Here is a 20,616-nt window from a genome sequence, read left to right on the forward strand (position 1 = left end):
TTCGACCTATTCCTTGGAAGAAGTTATTCTAGAGCTTATTTACAATGTTTTTAGCCCAGACAACCAGGGGTCTAAATTCAATAGTTTTCGAGTTATTCAAGTTTTTAGTTTTTTTTTCGAAAAACGCCATCTTCTGACCTAAGAATGGCGATTGTAAAAAAAGTACAAGATTTAGCATGGTTAATTTTTATTTTTATTGTAGCCAGTAAACAAAGGATTACTTTAAATAAAAAAATATGTCAAAAATTATCGATACTTTACAAATAAAAGGTCATACAAGTTAAAGTATTTTTTTAATACATTTTTTTTTAAATCAAAGACGATTACTCAAAAAAAAGTGTATGATACTTCACGTAAAAATTACAGAAATGGATTCCGTAATTCATAACCTTTCTAAAAAATTTTTTGTTTACTGGCTACAAGAAAAACAAAAATTACATTTACAATCGCCATTCTTAGGTCGGAAGATGGCGTTTTTTCGAAAAAAACTAAAAACTTGAATAACTCGAAAACCATTGAATTTAGGCCCCTAGTTGACTGGATACATTGTAAATAAGCTCTAGAATAATCCCTTTCAAGGAATAGGTCGATTTACCAGTCGCCCTGTATATTATTTATGCACGCTCGTTGAAATAGGTGCTGTTGCTTTCACATACATATAATTTTATGTGGCAACGATAGTGACAGCTCGTAACCGCTTCCAAGCCCTCGTCGCCAAGCAAGGACTCCCATGGGACAAGTCCCTCAGTTACAGTATCCAGTAATGCACCAGAAGGAGGTAGCTCCCACTATTTGTACCTCGTTATTTGTACGGGGAGTTTTTATTACAATTTATTCTTAAAGGCTTTTATATTAGCAAGAGTCAACCTCTTGTTTGTGTTTGCTTGTGTTTTTAAAGATGAAATATGATATTAATATTAAACAAGTAAATATGTTTCATGGGAGATATTTACAACTTTAGACATCTTAAACAAACGAATGTATAAATACCTACCTACATCAAAGTACATACATTGATATGCATATTTATGCCTTCGAATATATCTTTGACGACCGGTCTGGCCTAGTGGGTAGTGACCCTGTATACGAAGCCGTTGGTCCCGGGTTCAAATCCTGGTAGAGTCAGATCAAGCTGAGTTGGCAGCGATTTTGATAGCCCAGCCTGCACCTACATGTATTAAGTAAACGTCATAATTTCAAAGAAGTTTGACGTTTAAAATAACACTTACACTGTCTAGGCTGTCAAAATCGCTATATATATATCGTTGTCTAAGTACCCAAAACACAAGCGCTAATGAGCTTACTGTGGGACATAGTCAATCTGTGTAATGTCCTATAAGATTTATTTATATATTTAAATGTTTAAGATAGGACACATTTTTATAAGCGTATATCTAAATATTCATAACTTACAGTTCATGCAGTAAAATCATCATCGTCCGACAGCCACTCCCGTAAGCAATGAAACAGTTCCTAATTAGAAAGTTAATTTTACAGTGACTAGTTGAAGGCATACTAGTAAGTTAGGAACGATTTGATTGATTATGAGCATCGCTTGTAGGCCGGCGGACAATGATGATTTTACTGCATTCTTAATGCAAACGAACTATAAGTTATGAATATATAAATATATCTCTAATAATCGTTCATGACGGTTCAATCAATGCCACGACTGCGTAAATAAGTAGCGTAAGTAGGTTGTAATGTAACTAACATAAAAAACCGGTCAAGCGCGAGTTCGTTTTACTCGCGCTCCGAGGGTTCCGTACAAACTTTGAATTATCTCGTGAACTATAAAGGCGAAAGGCTCTTGATCAGAAGTACCTATACTAATTATAATTGTGTACAGCGCCATCTATCGACAAATTGTCTAACTAATTTGCGCGATTGGTAATTTTTTTCACATTTTCCTTCATAAATCATTTTTTACCACTACTAAAAATTAAGTAAAAAATTGTTTTGGAATGGTCAATTTGAGCTCTTTCAAATGATACCCCACTTGACCTAGTCATTCTTTAAAAATTTGCCCCCTTTTCATATTGGGTATTTTTTCCCATAGTTATTAAAACTTAATAAAGAAAATACTTTCAATGTGTCTTGGTTAGCGTTATTCATAACTATTCCAAATTTCAAATCGATAGCTTAAGTGGTTCTCGAGATATTTAGCGATTTGACTGACAGACAGTTCCTTTTGTACCTTTTTGGTACGGAACCCTAAATATAATACAGAGGGCAGAAATGTAAACAACAACTTATTACGTATTATTTCGGTCCTAACAACAAACTAGGAACTTCAGCCTTGTATGTGAATAGCTATCACTTATTTGGTTCTATTTACATAACCTTCAAATAAAAAACCAAGCGCGCAGTAAAAATCTGGCATTTATGCCTACCTAATACAAAGCTATAAATAAAGCGTAAATCATCGTTTATAAACATGTGAGAGCGAAATAAGCAATGAAGTACTTAATAAGAACATTGCCTTTCGCCAATAAACATTCTTTCATGATCATTACGAGCATTTTATGCCCAAGAGCTTTAATATGCGTAGTTCCTAATGGAACACAGAAATTCATTCGAGATGTCGAGTCACGGAGGCGTTGGTAGTTTCCTCTGTTTAATATAAGTAATAGGTTTGTTGGAAAGAATTCACTTATGTAAAAGGGACCGCAAAACAATCATAAGCGACCGCTTTTTATTTCTCCGATAAAACCGCCTTTGGAAAACTATTCATGCTACTCTATGAACCTTTTGTTTACGACGCCTTGAAACAGTTACTATGGGGACAGGAAACCACTCAATTACTCTAGTATTGTGTTCGATCGAAACAGGGTACGAACTTATTTCCCGTAGACGGAGTTGGTGGATGGCTTAACGTAACGCCTGGAAGGGTTGAAGGTGAGAATTTTAACTTATTAATGTGATTTCCACATGGTTTCCTTCGGTTGTCGGGGAATATTCCGAAGAGAGGCGCGACGTGTGCTTCACGCGAATCAGAAGTGGATTCGACAGAATTCCCTGCGAAAATTCCTCTACGAGATCAGAATATCAATTGCTTTCTGCCCAATTTTCTCCCAAATTGCTACGGAATATTGTACCGTGGAATATATAATATTTGAATAACGTCATATACACATCCGAATACTGAAAAAAGTAAATTGAAAGAGAACCGCTGTAACAGGTGTCATTGATTTTGTTGGCTTAGTTTCATAAATGTTTGAGGACACGACTCTGTGTTTCCTGTTGGTAAATGCATTTTGCAGTAGGTACACTTTAACTACAGTAAGCAAATTTAACACAAGTGTTTATTTTTACTCCAGGTTTAAAATTTACTACTAGAAGTGATTGAAAAAAATATGTTTGTTTTCATTTTCAGTTTGGTGTACAAACAATAAATATAGTTTAACACTGTGCACGGAATATGCATTAACAAGCTTATTTCTCTAATGCAGGCGTAAATAACAAAATAAAACCGGCGCGGCCGTAAGCAGAAAATTCCCGAGTGTTAATTGAAGTTCCGTGACAATTCCACGAAACTCGTCTGCCTCCGTAACGCATCAAAATTATGGCTACAGTATTCTGGTTAGCAAAACTTGTTTATTTTACAATGTTTTAACAGTTTGCAAAGTACTTATTGTAATATTGTTTGACATTACTTTTGAAAATACAATAAAACCTCAAATTGTATTTAAGTCTACTATTTTACCACTGGTAATCTATGCATAAAACTTAATAACAGTAAATTTCATCAATCCGAAATTAAATACATATAAAGAGAGTAATCCGGGAATTGTTTTTCTACTGTCAACCCGCGGCCTCAGTCCAATATGACTGACGTGCGAGATTAACCCATTCATTCTCTGTCGTAATACGCTTGGAAATTATAAATATATAATTTAATACAACAGTTGTCAACTAAACATGATTTTGTGAATAAATTGCCAGAATAAAAACTCCCTGCCTGTATACAAGGGGATCCCAAACTAGCCAAGTAATTATTTATTTTATTTTATTTTATTTTAAAATTTGAGTCAGGGAGCAATGCAAATGCCCATATTACATAGTTATACCTTATAGACTAAATAACATATTATTTTCATAAACTTAAAAATTTGTAAAAAATATAATTATAATACACACACACAAGACAATAACAGATTCAAATTATAGACTAGACTCTTATTCCTAATACGAGTAACGTACGAGTAGATAGTTTAGAACATATTTTTTAATACGTAGCTGTTCAATCAAACTTTCCGCACGCTAAAGTTTGATTTCGCGAACTAGTGCTTTTTACTTTTCCACTTATTCCAATTCATGACTACTTATTGATGAGTGTTAATGTTAGTTTCCTTTAAAAGTCGCAATCAACATAAAAACCTACTGTTAATCTAAAAATAATAAATAGAAGCATATTTCATAATTTATTACTTACCTCTTCATAATTATAACACGTTAATTTTTTAATATTGAAAAACCCTTCCTAATAAGTTGTCTGAATGGAACGGAATAGCTGCCGAAACACCTGTCAAAGCAGAGGCGTTTTGTCTTACTGCAAAAATGTTTTAAGTTTGCAAAGGCAACATTCGATATTGTTTTCATGCAATTTAAATATACGAATACACGATACACAAATAATTGTAAATAACGATACTTAGGTAATAATAGTATAAAATTTTATATTTACAATTGTTTCTGTCTGAACATGCATAAAAAGTACTTGTTGTTTTTCTAATTTTTTCTCAACTGTATTAAAAAAACGTCGTTCGATACACGTGCAAAAATGTCATCCGCACTAGCATCGAAATGCACTATATTCGTCTTCCTCGCATTGTCTCGGCATTTTGCCACGGCTCATGGGAGCCTGGGGTCCGCTTGACAACTAATCTCAAGATTTGGCGTAGGCACTAGTGCGACTGCCATCTGACCTTCCAACCCAGAGGGTAAACTAGGACTTTTTGGGATTAGTCCGGTTTCCTCACGATGGTTTCCTTCACCGAAAAGCGACTGGTAGTCAAATGATATTCCGTACATAAGTTCCGAAAAACTCATTGGTACGAGCCGGGGTTTGATCCTGCGACCTCGGATTACAAGTCGCACGCTCTTACCGTTAGGCTCCCAGCGATCTTTAGAACATATTTATTATCTTTAAAAAATATTTATTTAACATTTAGTTCGTTCTTCATTATAAATAATCTTACATAAAATAAAATTGAGGAAGTCTTGGTATAAAAAAAGACAAGTCATTATAATTTTGGGAAAACAATACATATTCTAATGAATCGAAATATACGGAATATGCCGCTTGCTCTCAGTTGAAAATTTTTATTACTGTAGCGTGACCTAAGAGGCTGTTAACAAAAAGCCACTTAACAAAACTTAGTTGTTTCGTTCTAGGAAACAAAAAATTAAAATATAAGAGTAATTAAATATAGAATAGACGTACCTAAGTACATATAATGTATATTTAACAAATTGACATGTAATATTAGACTAGGATAAAGAAATGTTTATTTATAAACATGGAATATCATCATCATATAATAATCAAAAATACGTCGAGTTATTGGACCCCACTATGTATAATTCCAGGGAATTGACTTGTAAGTGTCGACTCACGGCCCAATCCCGCCGAGATTGACGTTTGGGTTGGCTCATTCATCGTTAATTAGTATTTACCGTCCACATTTACTTGTGATCTGCCTAGTACCTAGTTGAGTCTGGAGAACTTCGATGTAATGATGCGATTATCGTGAAACTTGTTAAGCTTGAGGCTGTTAACTTATTGGTAAGCGAAAGTTTCCTGTTATTCTTTTATTTGTACTTTTCGAAAGTATAAAGTAGTAGGCATTCTTTATTCTTTATTATTTAATGTTTGTTCTTTAATTTTGTTTAACCTTTCTATGCTGTATCTGTTGACCATTGCTAATTTTACTCTTTGGGGTGAAAATACCGGGGCGCAAGACAGGGATTATTTTCTGAAGCAAAAATTTAAAAAAGCCTTAGTAATGTAAATGGTTTAGTAGTTTGTCGAATAGCTCCAACGATTGGCTTTCTCTTTGAATTGCTTACCCGTTCATTTGACTTAGCTCTAGGAAGGGGTTTCCCCTGGGTTTCCCTTGCAGAAATACCGCTAAAATTAAAGGGTATCCCCTTCCTAACTAAAAAAAAATTACACCTTTGCTGTCAACGCGCTAGACACCCAGTCCTTTACTTTAAACATAAATAAGCAATATTTGATTCTATTTTTACGAAGTTAAAGTTGAAAATGGCATAAGCGTTAAGATTTATAAACGATACCCCTTCAACAGGTCAGCGCTTGGGAACGGGTATCAGCTTACTCGTATTATTGAAACTCAAAAGCCAAACGAATGGGTTTTAGTAAGCAAAGCCTTACGAAATTCCCCTTCCAAAACCCTCGAAAGGGATACCGGGCCGATCCCTGGTAGCAATAATACAGCTAATTCATATACGAGAACAAAACTGAAAAACCATCCTCTACGAGGATAAACTAGAGATAGTTAAGTATTTATATTGTTTATTCTAAACCCGAGCAAGGAATCGAGTTATAGACACACTAAGTTTATCAGCGAATGCTGCAAGTTGTCAAGCTGCCGGCAGCGCGCTGAGTGCTGCATCCGAGTGTCCACTTTATACCGAGCGCCGTAAGCTGGGATATCCACTTAACGTCCTCCCAGTCGAGTTATGTTTGCTTTAAATCTCGGAAGCCACCTTCACGCACCCTTTCGCAGGAAAAATCTGTTCAAGTAAATATACTCTGTTTCACGGGTACCGTTTTATTACACCTTTATACAGATGTAGTGCATTATTATTTTCCATCGTATTTTGCTCGGAAATGTTCGTATTTGTCATGCTATTTCAGTCAATAACAGTACTTTTTGTACCGAGGCTGACTGAAATAGCAAGACATGTTCGTAAGTTTCCGTGAAAATACCACGGCTAATAATTATATACTACACCTGTAGGTGCACTACCACCGAATAGTCATGACTCATAAAGTTATATATGAGCTTAACTACTTATGCTCTGCAAAACCGATTTCTCTACTCCAAGTTTCAGGAAAATACATTTCACCTTATTTTGTAACCAGCGCAATTTTTACAATGAGTTCGGGGTTCGTGTAGGATTTTTATTTTAAGTAAATCAGTTTAAAAAAAATCTGACATGACATTTATGGAATGTGTTGAATATAACGCTATTCATGACATATTGCGTTAACAACTTTGATGGTGTTATTATGCAATTGTTATGTTTGCAAATAAATTTGTTTAGAAATATAGTTTTGAATTGAAACTACCAGCAAGGGGTTTTTGACTTACGTTTTGTAATATGTTTTATAGCTGGAACTTGTCTTGTGTCTCTATATTTCGCTTTTAAAACATCAAGAATGTAAACCTTTCCATATTTGTAACATTTCTAAAGTTATTGACTTTGATCATATAAAAGTTTTATTTTTCCTCCTATTCACGTGCTATTTTACCCTAAGTATTTTATGTGAGGTTCCTGCAATATCCCTCTTGGTCAGTAATGAAATTCTTGGACATGAATATTGAATGAAATACAAAATTAATGTCAGAGCATAAACTGCACTAAATTGCAGTACCTAGTTTCTCTATGTAAAATTATTGTGTTAATATTTAATGCCCTGCGTATAATATTACTATAGACAAAAAGTTTTAATTTGCGGTTTCACCTTACATCGGTAATTATTATCGGCTTTCATATATACGTACGGAACATTATGTCATAGCTCGAGATAAAATAAAAGTACCTAATTAGGCATCTCTGCAAATTTTAACTCAATAGTGACCTAAGTTATTATAATGAACTTATCTAGTTATCGGAAGCTCGCTTTTATTAAAGTAGATATGTATCTCATATCCTGATTTCTATGTTGGTCAAACCATGGATTTTTTTTCTCTAAAAGTCATTTTACCTTCAAAAATATAATATATCTTACATGAAAAACTATGTAGTAGCATTGATTCATATTGATAGTTAACGCACAAATATAGTTAGTGTCATCCACGATGACACTAACTATATTTGTGCGTGCGTGCGTGCGTTTGCTATATTTGTGCGTGCGTGTTCTAACCTTTAATAACATGACAATACGAGTCAAGGCACGCGTTGTCGTGAATGCACGATCTATGCCATATTGTAACTTACAAAAGCTTATTTTCTGGTAAGACTTTAATCCAGATCAACGAATTCAATTTTTCCTTCGTTTTATTTGAATCGTTACTAGATTATCTCCCTTTGTAGTGTCCACTCTAGTTATATTGACATTTCAAAAGCGCGGTAAAACTATGCGACGCTTGTAAAAAAAAAAACTAACTGAACGTTCGGAAATCTTTAACATTTAATAAGATTTTTAATAACCAAGCAATATTTATTAGAAAGTGCCAATATAAAAAAAAACTCGTACTTATTAAAACGTAAACCAATGTTAAAAAAATTAAACGTTTTGCCGCCTGTTGTGAGAGTAGAGTTTAGACGTCATGTCGCGTATGGTCACAGCCTTTAATTGTTGATCTATCCAGGGTTCAATCTAATTTGGTTGTGAATACTAACGGTAAGAAATGTAATATAAAGTAAACCCTAAATAGCTCAACGATTAATGTCCGTGACTGTACATGACGTCTCAACTACGATGCGTTACCGCTTCCAAACCGGGTCTATAATAGGCGCTACGGCAAAGCACTGTAAAATGAGATGCTCAGTGTAAAAGGGTTACGGTCCGGCTGGTCCGGGAACGGGCCAAGGCTTCCGATACTTGTTTTCCAGGACAAGTGATCGGTGATCACGTCATGATTCTATAGAAGGAGCTTCCGGCGCTTCGTTTTCTAAGGAAAGCACCACGTGATCAGTGATTACCAATCGATCAGCTGTCATAGAAAATGACGTGTCGGATGCCTCGGCCCGGGCTCGGGCCGGTCTAGCGTGAGTTATCCTTTGCGTGGCTACGGTCATAAAGGCTAAATTCACCCTTTATATCTCATCTTAAATGTCTTCCGGCGGTCTAAATGATATAATTTACATGACGTTTAATTTCCCAATAGGATCGTGAAGTACGGCGCAAGTTTGCAATTTGTTTTTAATTTTGTGAAATTAATTTAGAATCTGTGGAGTTTGCAAATATTTAATAAGGGCACGGCCAGAAATGTCTTGGGATTTAATCAAAGCGCTTGGGGTAAATATAAATATATTCTTATCTATAAGTGTATTATATGCTATTGTCATTGCTTGACATTCATTTGCTAACGGAAATTAAAAGCTACTTTATTTTCCTTATATTGTTTGACCCTAGGGATGACTGGTTAGTCTTTGTAATAAGGTTCAATACAGTTTGGCAAAAAAAGCTCCATACATATTAGGTACAAATCCATGATGCTGCATGGATGAGGGTTCCACGGTGCATATGTTTAAGTCATTATGAATCTTCGCTAAACAGGATGATTAACATAATATTAACATTTAATTATTAAATTACTTTAAAAAGAAAGCTGAGACCGGGATTACCAGTTCAAATAAATTCCTCGTAAAGGCAATTTTCTAAATTTAATTGTCGTAATAGCTTTTATACTCGGTATATAGTTTTCCTAAGAATCGGTTAATCTGGCATCTGGTTTCGAGCACTGAAAGCACTAAAGAAGGTATCGGTCACATCCTCTCTGGTGAAGGAATGCAGAGAGGAGCTAAACTCGATAGGCAAGCAAAGAAATGTCACGGTGGCATAGGTACCGGGGCATCAGGGAGTAACTGGAAATGAGAAGGCAGACGAGCAGGCTAGGATAGGGGCGGAGACGGAATTAATCGGTCCGGAACCAGTTCTGCCTATGTTAGCCGATGTCACGAAGGGAGTTATAGAGAAGGTAAAAGAGATTGGGGCACAAAGAGAATGGAAAGAAGAGACTGGATGTAGACAGTCGAAAATGATGATTAGTGGCATAGATCAGAGGAGAACCAGGTATCTTCTGAAACTAGGTAAGAGTAGTCTGAGAATACTGACTGGTATCATAACTGGTCACAATACCCTTAATAGACATCTGGAGATAACTCTGCACTTACTAGCAGAATGTACTATGTATGCGGCACCGCGATATAATACATTCGGTAGTGATACACTAAAAGAGAGCGAACTAAAGGATATCGAACTTAAAGATGTCCTTCTGTTCTGCAGGAAAACGAGAAGATTTGAGGAGAATAGTGGGAGAATGCCGCCAGGACAGTAACCTGCAGCTCCAACTCCAGGGAACTGGGCTGAGTAAACGCAACGAGCGATCGACAACCCGCCTGCTTCCGGCCGGGCGTCCCTGCACTACATCTACATCTGGTTTCGATACTGACTTAAACAATATTACTTTAACCGGGCCTTTTTAAAGATACTATAGAGATAAAAAGAAATAGGAAATATCTTCACAGCACTTACGTCCTTTTACAAAAAGGATGAGTTGCAAAAACGGCTTTTCATAAGCGGCTTAACCGCTCATGTTCAAAACAGTTTACATTGAAAGACATGAAATACATAAATATTATAGGACAATTTTACACAGATCGACCTAGTAAGCTCAATAACGCTTGTGTTGTAGGTAGGTAATACACGACAGTATATATATATATAAATAAATAAATAAATAAATAAATAAGTAAAATACATAGAAAACATCCAATAACTCAGAAACAAATATTTGTGATAAACACATAAATAAATGCCCTTCCCAGGATTCGACCCCGGGACCTTCTGCTTCGTAGTTAGGGTCACTACTACTACCGACCAGGCTAGGAGGCCTTTAGACATCAGGCTTTATTTTCATATTTATTGTCTTCATAGTTCAAAAATTAGTTTTTTGGATTTTTGGAGGTACACTAAAGCTTTTTTTTACTTTTTGATTCAACACTTTGTTGGCGTGATTGATTATGTATACTCATGCTAAACTGCAGCTTTCTAATGTGATCACTAAGCTATGTATTATGAACAAACAAATAGATAGACCGCCGCTCATCGCAAAATTATAAATAAGTTAACTACGGAGCCCTAAAAAACGTATGACTATTGAAAAGACCTATTAAGATATAAAAAAATGCAGGTAATTTACACTTTAATTTTATACTACGTCGGTGGCAAACAAGCATACGGCCCGCCTGATGGTAAGCATTCTCCGTAGCCTAAGTACGCCTGCAACCCCAGAGGAGTTACATGCGCGATGCCGACCCTAAACCTCCCCCCTAATTAATGCATTACTTTAATGCATTCCACTTCTCCTCCTCCCCCCTTTTTCTCGCCATTTAGTTCTATTCAATGCATACTCCTGCCACTCTTTACAAAATGTATCAAGGTCGTCCCGCCATCTCCGTTTTGGTTTTCCACTGCCCCGAGATCCATCCTGTGGGACCCAGTCTGTGCCTAGTTTGGTCCAGCGCTTAGGGTGCATTCTGTAGACGTGCTCTGCCCAGTCCCACTTTAACTTATAATATTTAACATTTATAAATGCAATAAATATTTTACGTTTTTCATTTTCATTTTTAATTAAAATAAAATATGAAAAAAAATAATATTTTTCCCTAATAAAGCGAAAATGCCTATCGTTGTATTTAGTCGGGTTGTGTTTTATGTACCTAATTGGATCGAGCTCGGCACGGTGTAGCACGAGCACCCTTTAACTTACACCTACTTAAATGAAACGAACGCCAAGATATCGTCTGTTCAAAAGACAATTTATGTAGCAGCAATTAAACGGGGCTAGATCTTCTTAAATTGCTGGAACTTCGTAATTGTATTCCGTCCTTAATAAGGAGTACCGTCTTACCTCGTAAATATAAAGCGTTTAATCCCGTTTAATTTTCTTGTTTACAAAGACTGCCAAAGACGTAGGTACTGGTTTCAAGATTCTTGACATCAGACGTAAACAACTTTCTTAATTACTTATTGCTGCAGTAAGTATTAAATACTTGGTTAGCAGAATATTATCCTTAAGAATTTAACTATACTTATATGTGCACAAGGTCTCCCTCGCAACCCCCAATAATTTTCGCCGTAAAGTCACTTGCCCTAACCGTTTTGTCCTAATGGGTAATAGCCCTAATGCTCAGTAAAGTCAAAGTCGTAGTGATTGTTCTAAAACTCATTAGTCCTAAACGATCTTGCCATAACCATCAATAGTCCTAAATTTATTAGTAACAACATCAGTTTTCATAAAAACTTTTGACCTACAGTCAATTGCCATAAACATTTTGTGCTATGGCCACAGGCTTCCACGAACACGAACTGTTCCACGAACCAGAAATATGGGATTAGTTTAGGTTAGGTTAGTCCATTCTCCACAAAAACAATCTATTGTTAGTTAAGTGTCATTTTTTAGTAATCCTTACACGTCAGACAAATTTAACTTTGCTGATAAGAAAACTGAAAAAGTTCTCTCCAATTCACTACATAATTATAGACTACTTAGCTACTGATTATTATTAATGATTTTAGAATCAACTCTGGCTCTTGGTCAATTGTACCACAATAGTAGATTTAATAATTTGCGATTAAGGGGTGAAAGATGCCAGTGCAGGTAGTTTTACGAAATTTAAATAATAATTTAAATAATATTTATTTTTTTAAATACGAACAAAACAACACAACTTTTTAAACGTATATACATAAAATTATTTGCTTAATGTTGAGTATTATAAAACCCATATAGAACCCACATTTTTATGGGCCCATTTAACTCACCATCTGCGTGAAGGGTCACTCCACTGCATTGAAGTGTTACCGAGCCGACCCCGGTCGTTCCGTGCGTACTAGCCATAAACCGTGACAACTTGATTTGATTTGTCACACGCGATCGTTGCACGCTTCTATTAAAGTGACATATGGGCAGAAAGATACAGCTATGTCTACGGCGGCGGGCAACCAGACTAGCGTCTAGGGACGGTACTTCAACCGTGAAATTGTAAGGTTTCATCTAGAACAGTCTACCGTTAAATTATAAACGGTTAAAATTTGAAGCAGCAAAATATTGCATGGGAATAAATTAGGTATATGATGTCGTGCATGCTACAGGCATATATTTAAGTAATTATTCTAGTATACCTACCTACAATTTAATCTTCATGCCAACATGCTTATTCTAGCAGATAAAAAATGGTAACCTATTTTAGAATACTGCCTTAGCTTAGCTTACAATCTGAGGGCACGGTTGTGCCACCGCCAAGACGAGCCAAGCGAAGCGCAAGGGCACTACCTACCAGATAAACAAAATTATCGGGATATGATATCATTAGTGCACATATTAAACATATAAAGTTAACATTACCTACTTGTGTTGCTGTTATCTTACTGTATTGTTTTCTTTTAATGAGTTGTTGTGCAATAAAGAGTATTTGTACACAAACAATAAAAAAAAAAATTAAAAATTCGTTATTTGATTCCCCAACCCCTTAAACTAAAGGATGGATTTTTGTATCAGACTAAGGCAAATTTTAATGCTAGTTAGAGGTTTGAAATTGATGTAGAGCCTGTATTTATGAACAAAAAAAAATACAATAAGCGAGAAAAAATACAAAGAAGTGAAATCCCACCAAAAACATTTTTATGTACAATGTTCCCAAGACGAGACCATTATATAGCTCTCACTGTCAAAAACTTATCAGATCTGATGTGGAGCTATTTAGGCTTCTAACACAACACACCCTAACTTCACAAATTCTGCACCTTAGTCGAAATATATAGCTTGGCCTTTTGGATACTACAAGAACTATCCGTTTATCAGAAAAGTAATGAACAATAAATAAATTCTTCACCTTACGCCCATGTGATGTTGGCGAAATGGTCAAGCCACATATTTTGACAAATGTGTAGATATCGGAAGTTAGGGCTTGTAGAGTTACAGCGTGTAGAGTTATAAACTTGGCTCTAAGTGAGATCTAGATCTGATAACTTTTTGACAGTGCAAGCCATATGGTTTCGTCTTGACAACATTTTACATGAAAATGTTTTTGGTGGGATATTAATTTAGCAATTTTTCTCAATAGGTACATACATGTCAAAATTGAAAATGGTACAAGTACATTACTATAGAGGCCGGGAAACGAAGGGTTGTAGGCCATGTGTACTTGGAAAGTGCTCTTCTCAAACTTGCAATGAAAAATAATAATAATAAATGCAGTTAATTTGTTTTATTCGTAGGTTTACACAGCTAAAAACACATTAGGCCTAAGTGTAAGTTTGAGAAAATCAATTTTCTAAATAGACCGTATAATATTTTGATTTAGTTTTAACAAATAATAAGAGTAAGCCGTACAGACAGTCTGTTTGCTTCTGTTTGGTAAGCCTAGTTGAGGGCGGGAAGTAGATATCAACTTAAAAACTTCCACTAAACATAATGAAAAACAAAATGCAGTATTTATTTTATATGTAAGTCGATATTTTTTCAGTCGAATTTGTAGACCTTTTTATTTACTAGTGTCACCGTTCCAAGAGACTTAAGCATGTCTTTTGGTGCTTTCTTGTTGTTTGTTGGAAAAGTTTTCAGATAATTTACATAGCGAGCAGGTAGTCCACTTTCAATCGCGCCGAGAATTATTACCTAAAAATATACAAATGCAATTAATTATAAATATAATATACAGCGTGTCTCCCCGCCATGGGGCTTTAAAATCTTTAAATAATGCATGACTCGATTATTACCGAACCGAGCTTTATTATGGAATTTACATCAACGTGTCGTCTATCGAATCTTTTAAATAAATAAGTTAGTAAAAATCAAACTTAGAACTTAACTATTCTATGAAAGACAAACGCTAGCGCGATCTATCTCGATGCCGCCGCCATCTAGCGAACGGTTTGCATACTAAAGTCGAATATATGTTATGAAACTGAAAGACTAACGCTTGCGCGATTTATCTCGACGCGAGCGCCATCTATCGACCAATGGGGTAAACTTTCTGTATCGGGAGTGGTGTTATGTTACAGTTTTTAATATTCTTATGTTTCATATGAACTTAAGTTTTGTATATGGTACCAGCGAACATGGACGTAAAGTTTGAACCCATTCTAACTTAATAAGTATGAAAATTTAAAAATAAGCAAGCTTATTAAGAACCAGGCTTATTTGGTGCAGGTACCTTACTTCAAAGAAAATTTACCATAACCTAGAGCCAACTGCATATATAAGCGGTATCCAAGCTAAGCCAATGCCGATTGGAAACTTCGCCAACACCTACTTTTAATTTTTTCCTCAGATAATATTTTGAGCATAAGCTTTGAGAAATCCAGTACGAGCCGTCATTGTAACGACCTCCGGTTTGGAAGCCGCACGCCATACCGCAAGTTGGTATAGTAGAGTTAATATCAGGGCAACTTTTTGGCTTAGGCTGATGGAGTGAAAAAAGTTCACCTGATTTAAGCTTAACTGTAGGTACCTTCATATATGTATCAGATGGGCGCCTGTTGTCGGGGAGCATTTGTCCTGGTTTAAGCTTCGCAGGGTTATGGGTTAGGATGTAAGTGCGGGCTACTATTTCATATCCGTCAGTTCTTGCCACTGTCACGTTCTTTGCGAAGTAACTCTTGCGGTCCACACCTTCTTGCCTGAATATAATATTCATCATTAAACCTCTTCCAAAATGTACCTTACTTACATGTATAAATTTGGTTGTACATAATTAGGTAATATAGACGAGATGGCGGGACCTGGGCCCTTGGACCAACTTCTTTTATCTTATGATAATAATTAAAAAAAACTAGACAAGCATTGTGCTGATAGTCGTGTAAGCGAACGGTCTCATAGGAAGAGTCTCGACCAACACCTGATGATGTCCTCCCAGACGTATCCGTCAACGGCGACATCCTGACAAATAAAAAGGGTCTTAACTATACGTGCATGGGCGCGGACGTGGCTTGCGAATCCAAATTTTGTTTTGAAAGTCCGGCAACACGAAACACAGTAGAGCTGCCCAGATGCGTTGTATGTGTAATGGTAGGAGGGCTTGGGCTGAGTTTTTCGGAGCTGGCGTTTGGCGTCAAGATCTTCAAGTCGGGTGTGCTCGAAGTTACTAAGACCTGTGTTAACAGCAGTTCGCCAGTCCGATCTCCGAGATGCAAGCTCCTCCCACGACTCGCATGATATGCCGGTGGCCGAAAGGTGGCATTTCAAGACATCCTTGTAGCGTAGGTACTGCCCACTAGCCTTACGTTTACCTGCGGCTAGCTCAGAGTAAAACACTACTTTAGGCAGTCTAGATGGTGCCATACGTACAAGGTGTCCACACCAACGCAGTTGGCCTTTTATGAGCAAACATTCCATACCCGGCATGCCCGTTCGACGAAGAACCTCCGAGTTTGGAACACGATCCTGCCACTTCAACCGTAGTATTCCTCGGAGACATCGTAGATGGAATGTGTCTAGCCGTTTTATGTCCCCTTTATATTGTAGACACCAAGTCTCCGAGGCATAGAGCGACAGAGGTACAATAATTGCTCTACAGACGGCCAGCTTTGTTTGAAGACTAAGATCGTGCGATTTCCAAACTCGTTGATTCAGACCGCCAAAGGCTGCAGCAGCTTTGGCAATCCTAGACGAAATTTCAGACTCGAGATGATTGTCACTCCGCAATAGATTACCTAGATACCTAAACGTACCCACTTCGTCCAGTGCTTTGCCCCGTAAATAAGCAGTAGTATCGTCCGCAGATTTCCCGAGTTTTCGATGTACTGATTACTAGGCCAAACTTGCGACATGATTCGTCTAAATTATCCAGATAACTCTGTAGGACTTCAGAGAGACTCTCGCTGGGTGGCTGGATCAAAGGTCAGATGCAGAAGGCGATAATTTTGGACACGGAGCGAATATAGTAAGTACGTCGGTTCCTCACTCTGCAGCCCTGACCACCACCGGCGGCATGGACCTTGCCCCGCTGCCGGCAGCACCCTTGGTTAGGTTTTTTTTTAATAATATGTCTTATATGTTTTGTTTTTTTTTTTGTATTTATTGGTACGTGTTTTTGTATATTACTTTTATATTTCAACAACCTAACTTCAGAAGACAAATAAATAAAGAGAATAAAAATAATACCCAATTGCCCTACAACAGAGTACAAGTTCAAAGTCAATGTTTTTAGTTAAAGTGTAAAAACAAATGCTACGATTATTTGGCTCATTACTAAATGTATAATAAAATTGTATATGATTTGTGTATTGTGAATTGTTCATTGTGTAGTTAGTTGCATCTTTATTGGTTTATGTATTCAATAATAATGTTATTTGTAAGGCGTAGGGATGACCCAGGGATGACCCACTCGCCCGCTGGTTTCACCAATGCAATCAGTCAACGCAGGGCAGCTTGCTATCTGAGTGCTCCTGCAGCAGCTCTATCGCCCGAAAAGTGGGTGGGTGGCACAGGATCCTCTGCCTCTAATTTGTCTTTGGTGGCCGTCTATAGAGTGGAGTCTCGAGAGCTGCGTTCTCGAGGGTAGAAGTGGTAAGTGCCGAAATGGCTATATATTTAAAGTCCAGTGACAACTCTTTACCCTCAGCCCTCACACCGGTGTTGCTGATGGGCCATCCTAGTTGTTTATCCATGTTGCTTTTTGTGGGGGCGAGTCACCGATATAGCACATAATTTAGTCCATCGTTTGCACCCAATGCCTAGTTCATTTTAAACTCCATCAACTTTCAATAGTCCTTACATCTTAGCGGGTGCTGCCTCTGGGTACGTCCCATAACACGGGCAAGGGCAGCATCCGCTCGGTGTACCCCTTATTTCATTAAAGTGTCAAGAGGACCTTTACGTGTAGGCTTCCTCCCAAATGTCCGGAATACTAATTATTATTCCGTGATGGATTAAGACTTATATGTAAAACTTATTGTACCGTTTGTGCCCAAATAAACATTAACATGACGTATTAGGTGCAGCGTGGTTACACAGTTATTTAAGAGGAAAGGGGACGGCCACTTCTCCATACAATGTAGAGACTACATTTTCTTCAAATGTAGGGGCGAAAAATCAAACAGCACAGCTGTGGTTGATAATAAAAACAATTGTTTTAAAATATTTTCAATAATGTTAATATCCAGAGAGGAGAATGAGGAATACGTTTGTATGAAAAGGCGATTTCGCACGAGTCCTCCACTTCCGTCTTAATTTAACTATAATTATTGCATTTTACTTGTTAGATTGATACTTCGTTTCATCTTCGTAGACAGTAGAATTAAGTAACGACAACTGGTATAATTGTATATTAGCTTTCGTTACAGTTTGATTCATTGTTACAGTTATGTAATATGATAATCACAAGTTACTTGTCTAGAAAATCCATTTTGTCAATATCAATCAGCCAGAGAGTGCCCCAAACAGTGTTGTTTGTGTCCGGTACAATGGTCGCCACGGCTCCGTTCCACGTTGGGGTCTGCATGTTGAAATCTAGTCTGAAGTCCTGTGAAAATCTTCGAATAAACTTTAATTCCAATTTGGAACATATATTCTAATTAATTTTCACGATGTAAAATAATTATGTCCCACCGTAGACATAAAGTAGTATGTAGATCTTTAGGTATATCTATAAAAAACACAGCCTTGCTCGACATTTTTTTTGCCTTAGCAGCTCAAGTGGTTATCAGATTGATGCGATTTCTATATGCAGCGTCGGTGTGATAAATGCAAAATCATAATACAGACATCACGTCAATTACTGTGGCACAGAATAAGTAAAAGTATTTCAAACGGAAGTAATTTAGCCCACTCCGCCCGGAATGAAATACCTCAGCCTGCAACGGCAGATTGTCAGTATTTTATGCAAACTTAAATCGCATTTGTATTACATAGGTAGTAACTATCAAAAGGCAGACACAGACACAGACACAACAGAGAACTATTCAGATATTCGTCTTCAAATAATATTTGCCTGTACAATTATAATAATAACGCCTGTGTTCAAAACTAACGATTCCTACTAAGAAAAGTAGTTGTATTTTTATTATTGCTTACCGACAATTTGGCAGGACCATAATACACGGCCGAAGGATTCTTAATGTGAATTCTATTACTAAGCAGGTTGCTGCCGTACGCAAAATAGAAAAACACCTCCATTCCTATAGCCCGACACATTAAGCATAAAAACGTTAAAATTGCGAAAAGTAACGACTGCATATTCCAGCTACATGTGTGAATATGAAGATTAATATTATGGTATTTGCCATGTTTTATGGTTTTCGATTTATAACATGTATGTAATAATTTTATAGCGAGAGTAAGACAAATCAATTTTATTTACATAAAACTAAAGCCTGTGCTTCACGGTTATCAGACAGCGATCTAAAACTCAATAAGGAGGCATACTGAAAGGTTAGGACAGATGTCGCCACTTCAACCGTTCTTTGTTTACGAATCGTGTCAAGTGTATGGTTGCGATTTTTTTGTAATAATTCAGATTATTAAAGTAAAATGTAGGTATTCATTTATGACTGTACAGGAACTGCAAACGAGCTTCGAAGGAGAAATGCTATAGTTGGTGGAAAAAGGCTGATTGAATACAAAGGTAATCACTTAATATATTTGAGGTTATCTTGTGTATTTACCGTTTATTTAAATTTTTGAAGGCTCACGTGCAGTTTTTCCTCTTATATTACGAGTGTTCAAGAGAAAACAAAGCTTTGGAGTATACCGGGATATACAAGAAGGCGTTTCATATACGCACGCCCTACGAACACTAACAGATAGGTACGCAAAGTCGAGATGCGTACCTACGGAGTACAGCATGTGTGGCCAAGACATATATGCCCTATATTATGAATGACTTCATCAAAACTTAGCTTACCTGTGTATTTACTCTTTTCAAAATATGTATCTTCCTTAAAATGCAGCCTATATAAACGGTCTTCTCATTTGCCTCAGTTTTTGATACTCAAAGATTTTTCTCACCGATTCATGCATTTCGGGCCCTTGGGAAAAAAGTAAGATCCTATATTTCCACAATTTGTCGCACAACATTGAAGTATTTTGGAGAAAAGCGAGAATATTTACAGTCTCTTTGAAAAATGTGTGATTTGACATTGACAGCAGTACTGTTATAAAGTCGCCACCTGATAAAATGTCAGTCATTTTAAAACTTAAGGCTCTTAAAACTCAAGGGTGAATTTGGACTGGACTGGACGTCGTTCGATACCCCCCGTTAGGGGGTATGAGGGGCCGCTTCCGCCTTTCGGCTGCGGCAGGGTGAATTTGCCTGTGAGATCAACAGTTTCTAATGCCCGCTGTACGCACTCGTCGAGAGACTCTCGCTGAGAATCACGGCACCGCTCCCAATCGGAGAAGCGCGAGATGAGACGAGGAAGAGCGAGACCAGAAGAGAGAAGCATGTACACACGTTTTCGGCCTGCCTCGGGCTCTCTAGACGAGTATGTACAGCCCACATTACTAAAACTTCCTTTTAAATTAATTTTACATAACGCTAATCATGAGCACTTACTTTATAGATAGACACATAAACCTTTTCTTTATCAACCAACGAAGCAGCAGCTGACAGCTGACCTTAATGCTTCATCATACATCTCAGAGAGATGAACTGCCCACTTTTCAAATGTCAAATTTTTGAAGCTATGTTTCT

The 20,616-nt window shown here is 36.9% G+C and overlaps 1 protein-coding gene and 1 long non-coding RNA gene across 3 annotated transcripts; one reads left to right on the forward strand and one right to left on the reverse strand.

The window, feature by feature from the left end:
• Nucleotides 1–2,412: 2,412 nt before the first annotated feature.
• Nucleotides 2,413–10,398, forward strand: LOC133519128 (uncharacterized). 2 transcript variants are annotated; one of them, XR_009799588.1, is made up of 2 exons: nt 2,413–2,898; nt 10,205–10,398. It is a non-coding gene; the product is annotated as an uncharacterized LOC133519128 (long non-coding RNA). The 2 variants fall into 2 exon arrangements; XR_009799587.1 differs by lacking the exon at nt 2,413–2,898 and adding an exon at nt 3,438–3,582.
• A 3,990-nt stretch (nt 10,399–14,388) lies between these two features.
• On the reverse strand, nt 14,389–19,201 carry LOC133519127 (gamma-glutamylcyclotransferase-like). The gene is made up of 4 exons (XM_061853070.1): nt 18,999–19,201; nt 18,314–18,447; nt 15,436–15,604; nt 14,389–14,600 (listed from the first exon to the last, which is right to left on the reverse strand). The coding sequence occupies exons 1-4, from the start codon at nt 19,158–19,160 to the stop codon at nt 14,445–14,447; spliced, it is 621 nt and encodes a 206-aa protein (XP_061709054.1). The 5' UTR covers nt 19,161–19,201; the 3' UTR covers nt 14,389–14,444.
• Nucleotides 19,202–20,616: the final 1,415 nt, after the last annotated feature.

Source organism: Cydia pomonella, chromosome 6, assembly GCF_033807575.1.
Source record: "Cydia pomonella isolate Wapato2018A chromosome 6, ilCydPomo1, whole genome shotgun sequence".
Classification (NCBI taxonomy): Eukaryota; Metazoa; Arthropoda; class Insecta; order Lepidoptera; family Tortricidae; genus Cydia; species Cydia pomonella.